This window comes from Neophocaena asiaeorientalis, unplaced genomic scaffold (genome assembly GCF_003031525.2).
Source record: "Neophocaena asiaeorientalis asiaeorientalis breed wild unplaced genomic scaffold, Neophocaena_asiaeorientalis_V1.1 scaffold455, whole genome shotgun sequence".
NCBI classification, from domain to species: domain Eukaryota; kingdom Metazoa; phylum Chordata; class Mammalia; order Artiodactyla; family Phocoenidae; genus Neophocaena; species Neophocaena asiaeorientalis.
The window spans coordinates 164,138-174,807 of NW_020173777.1; the positions used below are offsets into that span (position 1 = coordinate 164,138).

The following is a 10,670-nucleotide window of genomic DNA, read 5'->3' on the forward strand; positions in this document are numbered from 1 at the left end:
TTGTCTCCCTACCTACCCATAATACACAAGTGAGACTGGGAAATTCTTTACTTGGAGTTTTGCGGGTTTTTTCCCCTTTCTTTTCTGCTTTATTGACGAATATACTAAAGAGCTTATATATGTGTTTGTTATGTGCCTCTTGCTATGTAGCGGGCAAGAATTAAGTGGTGGTGGTGGTTGGGCAGAGAGGATGTGGAGGAAGGGAAGGGAGGTGAAATTTAAAGGTCTCATTATAGCCACTCAGAGGCCAACAAAGACTCCTTATACAGTTTTCTGAATTTCTTGCAGCTGCCAAACAATCCCATAATATTACAAACATTATTACTCAGCTTGGAGATGGGAATGCTTCGAAATTAATGTCTGTGTGCCTAACAGCTCACTAATCAAAGCTTCCATGCCTCATTTTCCACCCTGGTGAGAGTCCTCATTCTCTTCCAGTTTCACTGTGGCCAGCATGATACACCACACTGTGGAGGCCCAGGCTGGTGACCTTCTGTCTTGGTCAAGATCCAGATTTTCTTTTTAGTTCCAAATGTCAGTCCAAGTTTTCTGCAGGTGATTTCTTCAGGATTGGTGCTTACATTGTTTTAAGTGCTGACTGCTAGAAGTCTGAAATGTCCATCAACAATCAATTTTCACTTCAGCCACAGAACCACTGGTCCAATGGGGTATTAAACAGGAGAAAGAAATACATTTCTATGCCTGGGTTAAGAGATCTAAAAAGTGTAGCAAGAATTAAATGGACTGAAGAGAATGGAACTTGATTCCAAAAGAGATGATCTAAAGTAGTGATGCCATTTGCAGTTTACTTCCTAGATATCTGTTGCCATGGAAATATTATCAATAATAGATAATTTGAAGGCTCTACTGGTTTCTGGGTGGTTGTGTATTTCCCCCTTAGTTCTACTTCATACAAACATGATCCCAAAGGATGTACAAAAGTCTCTAAAAAAGCATCTTTCTCAGGTAAATTGTCTATGTATAAGTTCAGGACAATAGGAAAATATTCTAAACACTTTTGTTGATCCAATTCTCCAATTTGTAACTACAAGTGGCACTCTTCTTAAATCAAAAGTAAAATGTTTTCATACAAACCATTATGCTATCAGTTCATATGAAACTTTTTTTCTGAATTTTTATATTTGGAAAATACTTGCCTTTGTATATATGACCTATTGTGGGCTGTGTACTCTTAGCTTTCTGCATACTACTTTCAAAAAACATTGCCTGTGACATCATTTTACTCTCTCAAAAGCACCTCAGGGAATCTGGAGCACTCACAGTGAAAGTAAACAACAATAAAATCTTTCTGCTGCTATTACACTTTAAAAACTCAAGGATTTTAAGTGGAAATTTTATAAGTTAGATACTTATTCAAGAACCAGATATGTGGTATCATCAATTTTGATGATCAGAGAAAATTATTTACCTCTACCATAGTTCTCTAAAAACAAATATTCAGAGACAGACTACAGCATATATGTGCTGTACCAAATAATTTGGTTTGGAGGAAATAAGAGATACAGTCTCTCATCTCTCCATATACAAGTTCACTTGAGAACTACAGTTAGAGAGAAGTATACCTTTTTCTCTCCAATGTCACCAAATATGTATGTAACCAATTGGAGGATGGCAATATTGACCCTGGAGGACAGATTGCAATGGTTAATTTAGGGGAAATTCAGAGACCAGAGAACCAAGGAACCAGTACCATAATCCACACTCCTTTAGCAGAAAGAATAGGCTCCATTAGTGACTGGGAGCGCACAGACCAATTTTCATCCAAAAAGGGAGATACAGTGATATTTATTGTGTGCCTACTATGTACCAGTTTCTTTACAAATTTACCACCATTCTGTAAGGAAAATTTTATTATTCCCATAGTGTAGTTGGAAAACTGAGTCAGGGAAACTGAGGCTCAGAGCCATCTAATGATTTATCCAAGGTCATCAAGATACTAAGTGCCAGAGCCAGGACTAGAAACAAGGCCTGTATGTATCCTAGTCCACCATGCTATTTCCACTATACACAGGACCTCTTAAAACACAAAACCAAAAGAAAAAAAAAAAGCAAAACAAAACCAGAAACTGTAAGTGCTGAGCCACATGTTGTACAGGTTGGTGTCAAAATTTATGGGGCAGTTCTGCTCCTCTGTGCATGCCTCAGTTATGCTGATCTGTAGGAGCACTCAAGTATCTAAGAAATTTGTGTGGGGAGTAGCACTTCTTAGAATTGAGACTTACTGCTTACATCTCCAACCTAGAGACTTTTTGGACTCTAATCTACAGAGTCCAAGTAGAAGGGAGGAAATTCCATTAACTGAGTTCCACATTGTTGATTCTTTATGATACTCTACTGCTTGCTGAACAGGGTTTAGAGGGGATTCAATCATTGGGTGGGCAGTGGGACACAAATTCTTAAAATCTGTGATTTCTAGGCCTCCTACATGAGCAATGAGTGTATGTGGTAGCACCATGATGAGGTTCTGGGTGGATGTTGGAATGCTAGTCAGAGAGTACACAAAAGGACTGTTAAACTTTACGGTAGAATGTCTAGATAGCCAAAATATTTAGTGATCACTTTGCATGATGCTAGAAGTCATTATATTTCTCAGAAATTATGTATCTAGCATGCTCCTTGGGTCAGGAATATGTACCTGTGGCTATTAGATAACTTGGGTCTGAATTATATCCTATCCTTTGTGTATGACAATAATACTACAGACCCAACATGGTTTACTTTAGTGGTTTTAGTAGCCTCTGGTGCATACAGTTGAGATGTGATGAAGATGGTCTGCTCTTCGTCATGAAGTCATTCTTAATTGATTCTCCTTGTGAGCAATATACATGTAGGTATACACATCTATAAAATGGATGACCTGGGCTTGGGGTATTGCCTACTTATAGGATAGAGTATTTATCTATAACCAAGTTTTCCAAAGTACATTCCAGAAAACAGTGGTTTTATAGGATATTAACAGGTACTATGTGAAAACAGGTTTCTGTGCTTGAGTTAAATTTGGGAATACTGAATTACCAAGCTCCTCAGGTTACTTTATTGCAATACTTGACAAGGTCTGTGATATGCTAACATGCACTGTAAATCTTCCTGATCAAGACCATAATATGCAAGTTTTCCTAACTTATTTAACCATAAAAATAATTTTTCATGTATCATGTCACAGAACTATTTTTCTCAGAACCCATACTGAGAAGCACTGGCCTAGATCAAGGCAGCAGACTTGTATAAGGGAAGGACTTATGCACATGGTCAGTACTTACAGGTATCAATCCAAGCAGAGGCAACTAACCCCAGGAACCAAGGCTATAATCCTAGGTGTTTAATGAAATCGATGCTAGAAATTTCTTTCTCTCTCTCTACCTAGCATACTATCTCTTTTTATAAAATTTAAGCCCTCATCTATACAGCATTCATGTCATCGCTAATTCTCTTAAAAAACAAGCATGCAAATAAACAAAATGGTATGTGAACATGTCTATTCCATGTCATAGCTCTTCAACTGCCTGAAGTTCAAACCTTTTAGCATAATAACCAAGTACATTTTCAGTGTGGTTTCAGCTTGCCTTCCCCCTTTCTCCAGATCTGGCCATATTAAACTACTTGTGCTATTCCTTAAAACCTCAATGAATTTTTTAAATGTCTTTCTGCCTTTATTCAAACTGTGCCCTTTGCCTTGAGTGTCCTTTCCCTCTACCTCACTAAACTTCTTCCCAGCTTCTTCATTTCCTATTTAGCCTTTAAAGTTAAGGTGTATTAGTTATCATGGTCTGTCTCCCCCTGTTTAACTTTCTGAAGGCAGGAATTGTATCTCATTCACCTATGTTCCCCCAAAATGCCTACCACAGAAGCTGGCACATAGTTGGCACTCAATTAATATGTGTTAAAGGGGTAAATATATGAGTGAATGGATGGAAAGATGAAAGGGCTAGCTAGTTGGCTGGTAGGAAAGATGAATGGATAGTTTGATGGATGAATAAATGTTGTGAAACTTTTCCGCTGAAGAACAAAGCCATGAAATGGTATTTCAGCATTGGAATCACTCTCTTGCATCCAGGGCATGTGATCCAGAAGTAACAATGGTGGGCTGCTCGTGAGCATGGGGAAAGATGAAAGAGCTGACATCAAGGCTCTCTTCAACACTGGAAATGAGAAGGATGTTCATAGTGTCCATGGCAACATCAGACCAGGCCATCCTCTCAACTAGAGAATCATGGAGGTTGTTAAAACCTACAGATCTGTTAACAGTTTTGAGTCTCAGATGTGGAGTTCAGCCTCCTAGTAAGAACGAGACTTCTCAAATATGCTAGAGTAACCTCTGAAGAAAATGCTGCACATCTCAGATTCTCACATGCTCTGGGGCTCCATGTTTCTTCTCCTCTTCTGGGGTTTGGCTGTTACCTGAAATTCCTAAAAGGCTTACCATTTTCCATGTTTCAGGAGAGGAGGGAGTAGGCAGGGGACAAAGCCATTTATTAAAGGTTGAGAACTCAAAAGTTGCATAGCACAGAAAGAAATAATGTTTAGGGAGGAATAGGAGAGAAAATGAGAAGGAAGGAAGGGTCAGGGAAGAATATGGCGGGTAAAGGTAATTCTTTCTTTCTTATTCCATCTTAGAAACTGGGAGTATATCCTTGAGAAGTGCAAAGAAAAGTAAGAAATGGCTGTATATTTATTCTAATTATGAACTGTGAAAAAGCAGCAGTTAATTCATCAGGGAGAAGGTGCTTCTTTGGACATTTATATTTTTTAAAATTTTCTTAAACAAAAAGTAGGCAAGGAGGTTAGATTATTGAAGCAATTAGCAACATGTGGTTTTTCAAAAGCAGCCAGAAATGAACCATGTTCAAAGAAAGGCCTATCCTTGTTGTAGATGGGCAGTTGAGAGCCTGAAGGTAGGCTTTAAGGAAACCACTCTGAGAATCCAACCACCTCCAGGATCCTTTCAGAAACACCAAGAGCTGCTAAGACAACAAGAATCAACAGGTAGATAGGCCTAGAAGCAAAAAGGAAAAGGGTATGTGTTTTAAGTATCTCTGAGCTGAGGAGATTCCATCACCAAACATAGAGGGAACACTAAAGAGAAAGCCAAATTAGAGACCTTGAGGTATCAAGACCAAGCAGCCATCAGCTGCAGAGTGCCAGCTTTTCTAAGATATAAAGACAGTCCTTCTGCCCTCTACTCCATCAATAACCTATCCATACAGTCTAGACACATGATATATCTTATTTAGGTATGACTTGAGGTAGCTAAAATTACTATGCAAGTCAATGCACTCAAGTCTAGACTAATCTATACCTCTGGAACAGTGAATAGACAATCCAAAAAAGGGCTGATACATCTACAATCCTTTCTCTGTGACTTTAGACATAGAATCACAAAATGGTAGTGCCTAAAAGGTCCTTGGTGAAGCCCACTACCTCGTTTTTATGATGAGAAAAATGAGCCTCAGATGGGAAAAGGGATTTGACCAAAGCTACATTCTTAGTTGCCGTTTTGGAAGATATTATACAATTTTAAATTGAGTGATGGGAAAAATAAAACAAAATTATCCAAAATCTCCTTCAAGGTGATCAAAATGTTGATGCTAAACCCACATCTTGTGAAAAAGGATGTCTATTACCAATGTATTCAGAAGGATCACTGTATTGATGCTTGCTTTCTTTTTTCCATTGTTTGAGTAAAGGTATAGTATACACTGAATTTGCAAGTTAACAATAAACTGGGAAGGGTTTGCAGCAGGGAAGCAAGGAATGTGAAGATAAGTTTAGCAAAATGGAAAGGTTTGTTTATTAAACAATGGTGTCTAAGAGGGTAAACATTTGGGTTTTTACTGACTTGGTACTTGAACATAATATATGATTCCCTTAATTACTAGAATCGGCTTCCAAGTAGGATCTTGATGGTACTTTTGTTTTGAGATGATTTCTGGTGATGGTCTGCCTGTTAGAGCTATTACATATTATAGGGCATACTAAGTAACTCAGGATTAAAGCCAACTGGGAAGTGCTGTGTAGAGCCTTACCAGCTAAATTACCAGTGACCTTACCATTATAATAAGTCCTCACATTTGTCTAGCACTTTGTCATTTACCAAGCATGTTCACATTCATCATGTCATCTGACCCTATCATAGCTCTGTAAGAATGGTATGTCTAAATCACAGATGAAGAAATTGAAGCTTAGAAGGGGCACAGTGAATAATGGAGCTGGGCCTTTAACCAAGGTCTGCCTGACTCCAAAGGCAAGATCATTTACAAGACATCAAGAATCCTTGTAGTTTTTGGACATTTCTGGAAGTTTGCCTGCCTGAGCTCTATTGCCTAGCATGGTACCTTGTACATAGCAGACACTCAGTAAATGTAAAAAGGGAACTGAAACCAAAGCCAGCCACAGCACTTCTCAGCTTCTTTTCATTGTATTGACCAAGCCCATTCAAATTTGAACACTTTAGTAAATCAATCTGAAAACTTACTTTACCACTCTCTTCAAGAAATTAATTTACAGATTTATGTTGGACTGCTATATGGAATAGTGAAATTGTTATACACAAACTTCTTTTCAAAAGAGATTCACTGTAATTATGTCACCGTCTGCTTTATAACAGAGGATATTAGCTGATACATGAAACTAATTTCACGATTTGGGCCCAAATGTTATGAGGACTTTTGTTACCATTAAACTTTACCTGTGTCAAAGCGGCTTGCAATTCATATCAGCAGATGGAAAACTAAGGAAAAGTTTTCCATACCTGGGAGCCCCCATATCTTATACATAATTCACAGAGGGCTAAATAATTGGGAGTCCAAAGTATCAGAACCCTCACCATGGGGTGACCCCCCACCATGAATGTTGTGACAACATTCATATGGAGAACACTTCATCTTGTCAACCCCTTTGTCAACTTTCCTGGCTATCTTTCTGCCCTCTCCCTCCACACCCAATCCTGTTTCTTCCTCCCCACTGTAGACCACAATTATAGGATTTTTCTGTAGTAAGCCAAGCAAAGAAGAACAAAGTTGACTTTTCTCATATTATTTGAATCTCATTTGATGCGGTTGCCTGGAAAACCACTCACAGAGGATCTGGCTGCAATGTCTAGGAGTACTAGACACTACTTGAGAGGCTGTCTCAAGCTGAATCTGCGTCAATTCATTTTTAGTACTTTGGTCTGTTTAAAGACTATCACTAGCCTGTGAGGAGGGGAGGACACAGTTACCCACATGAAGACCCACACATGGTTAGAAAACAACCATGTTGGTTTCTGTAAATATGCACATAGGCAGACAAGGTATTAAGCACCTTGCAGAAAGCCAATGATAAACAAGTACTCTAAATCAGCCTTGAGAAGGGGAGGGGAGAGGGCAGAATTATAGACACTTGGGTTTTCCAGGCTGATAATAAGTAATCAGATATGAGGCTACAGTTTCAGGTGTTCAGAAACAGGTTTGCCTTTCTTCAAATTTCCAAATCAAAGTAGACTAATAAGCTAGCTTTTCTCATGAAAAGTGCATGTTTTTGGAAGCAGCAGGCAGTAGAGAGGACCCTGGCACTGAGTAGATATAAACATGAAGAAATGAGGATTTTGAAGGGGGAAAATGTAAGTGTCAGCCAAACCTTTCTGTAATAGTGACAACAATTATGGTAGACATAGAATAAAGGACAGAGAGCATTACGATGGGGGATTACCCCTGAAAGAGCTGTATCTTCGTTCTGTCAAGTTACTCTGCTACTAAAAAAAAAATGCTTTTGGAAATGGTCAATAAATTTGCAAACAAAATGAAATGATTAAAAGGCCTGCTCATCCCTGGGAGATGTGGGATAGGAAATTGGCTCTGCTTGGCAGCCTAGTCATAGGCTCCAGAGAAAAGCAGCTTCTCATTCCAGGTGGCCAACTCCACAACACAGGCAGCAGCTAACTGAGGGATATTCCTGGGTTTTCAGGGCCAGCCTGTGCCTGGGTCATCCTGCACCTGTGACTGTTCTGGATTCCTTAGTTCTCTCATCCTAGCCACCATTTAACAACAGAAGGTCAGTACCATTATGTCCCCTGGGGAACCCTTCATAGTCAAGTCCACACTCACTCACCCTCTGATGGGTCCTGATCCCTGCTTCATACCTCCTGCTCCTATGCTGAGCCCCACAGTGCGGTGTGGCATGGTTAAAGATAAAGAAAAGCACCAGCTGGCTGATGGCCACATAGGATATGAAGGGGTCAGCCTGTATCTAGAGCATGGCTGGCCTCCATGGAAGCATCAAAGAGGAAAATCTGGTTTAAAGAGAGAATAAGAGAATGAGGGAGGGAAAGGAAGAAGCAGAAAAAGGAAGAAAAATATTGTACCTCCCAGAGTCATCCCTGCTTCATAGCATTTCCGGAGGCGACAAGATGGACAATTTTTCCTTCGGAATTTATCGATGGTGCAATCATTTCTGCTGGCACACAGGTACTTCTGTTTTCCTGGGAGAACAAATATAAGGGTAGACAGTCCTGTTAATGTGTTGCCAGAGTCTCTTTGGAAAGTATTTCTAGGCAGAAAAGGTGTGACGATATACCCTGCCCAATGAGAGAAGTGGATAGAAAATGGTCCCATACAATTTGATCACAAAGACTCTAACTATTAAACCAGGATGGCATAATTCAATGCTATATTGTTTGGTTTTCATAGGTGTTTTTCAAAGGGATGAACAATTCAGGTCCTGCTGATACTCCTTTATTAGGATTACATACTGGCTTTTTAAATAAGATGCTCTTTACTAAAAGTCAATAATGTCCATGAGAAAATATGGTGGAAATTGTCACTCCTTTAGGATGGCATAGCAGAGACTTGGGCTCAGGCAATATTCCCTTCTCCTGACTTCTGTAATCATCATAGGATCATACTTGAGCTAATAACATCCTTATTTTTCATAATACAATTAAGCCTTCTATAAAAGAGAACTCCATGTGATTTTTAATTGTTTTTAAAATATTAGTGATCATACCCTCACTCCTTCAGGTTGTAAAAGTCAAACAGATAAAGCCCACTCTTTGCAAAGTGAACACAGCAAATGAAAGGAAGTCCTCTGAAGATAGCAGAAGAAAAACAATCACTGTCATGCACATGTGAAGTTGTGAGAGATACACAGAAATATACAAACACACCACACACATTCTCAGACTCAGAAATCCTTAGGATTATAGCTGTTCAAAGAAAAACATGGAGGTCCACTCAGAAACACATATTTCACTCAATACTTTGTCTCCTTGCTCCTCGCACAGGCCTGGCACACAGTAGGCCTTCAATAAACACTGACTGAATGAATGAATACTCAAGTGGAACAGAGAGATCCAGAGGCACATAAGGTCACCAGCAGAAATAGACAGCGGTACATACCCTGATGCTCTGAAACATGCAGAACTTACACTTGTGGCCCTGCCTCCCAGCCTGAGCCTGTGCATCCCTTCATCACACCCCTTTCTTTCTCCAAGTCCTTGGTATTTTTTCTCTCATTTACTTCTGTGCTTTACTTTATGGGATAAACCGAGATTTTAAGGAGGCTTCTTTTGGCAGAGTAAGAATGTTTGTGGTAGAGAAAAGGAATAAAAAATGAAGCACAATTGCTATTTGATATCGGGGGGAAAGCCCACAAATCTAGCTATAGCTCAGCTTTCTTCTCTCTTCACTCAGTCTAAAATTTACATTACAGTCACATCTATTGTAGTAGGTTATTTTTTGTAGGAGATTCATTGTAACCAGGTTAGCAAAATTTTCTTTTCCTTCCTCTCCCCTTTTCTTTTTCCTTCCCTCCCTCCCTCCCTCTTTCTCTTCCCTTTGTCAAAGGACTCTGAAATGCTGGGCTTGAAGGAACTATTAAAAATCACCCCAGGACAACACTTTCATTCCAAGGATGAGTTCTGGGGAGGTGACTTGCCCGAAGAACACTGAATTGGAGGCACCTTAAGGAAGAAAAACTACCATTTAATAGGCACTTACTATGAACAAGGCCTGTGTGAGGGGGTTTACATATGCTATTTAAATAAATCGCCTTGGCAATGCTTTGAGGTAGGTACTGTCATCACTTTCACTCAACAATGAAAAAACTAAGGCCTCTAGGCCAATACCCTTTCTACCATACTGCAGGATTTTACTTGTATAAATAGAACACATAATTTGCTAACAGCTTCTTTCTGCTGCAAACTGAGGACTGTAATATGTGCACAGAATGGATGGTGCTTTGATGATTGCCATATAGCCTTTGGGTGTCAACTCCTAGAAGGCAGGCCCTGTACCAAATTCCAGTGGGTTCATTTCCAGTGCTGTGGGTATTCTAGACCTGGGACACCCCCACAGTATCAGTGCTGCTGCAAACCTCAAGACTACAGGCAGACCTCAGACATATTGTGGGTGTGGTTCCAGACTACTGCAATAAAGTGAATATGCCAGTAAAGGGAGTCACATGAATTTTTGGTTTCCTAGTGCATATAAAGGTTACATTTACACTCTACTATATAATACCTATTTATTTATGTATTATAAATAACATATAATAACATAAAGTAATAATAAATTAAAACCTAATATAAAACATAATAAAATAAAATTCCATCCCATTTGATTAGCTTACAAAAGCTTGTACAAATTAAGTATAACAGGGATTACTATATACCGCAT

The 10,670-nt window shown here is 39.3% G+C and overlaps 1 protein-coding gene across 2 annotated transcripts in view; it reads right to left on the reverse strand.

The window, feature by feature from the left end:
* The window catches only part of AR (androgen receptor), a 162,471-nt gene that overhangs the window by 22,481 nt on the left and 129,320 nt on the right, over positions 1 to 10,670 (reverse strand). Inside the window, exons 3-4 of one of the 2 annotated variants that reach the window (XM_024751861.1) lie at positions 8,360 to 8,476; positions 4,921 to 4,982 (exon numbers count right to left, since the gene is read on the reverse strand). In XM_024751861.1, coding sequence (XP_024607629.1) covers positions 4,921 to 4,982; positions 8,360 to 8,476 — 179 coding nt within the window. Of the gene's footprint in view, positions 1 to 4,920; positions 4,983 to 8,359; positions 8,477 to 10,670 lie in introns of those variants that run through there. The other variant, XM_024751860.1, reaches the window with a different exon arrangement.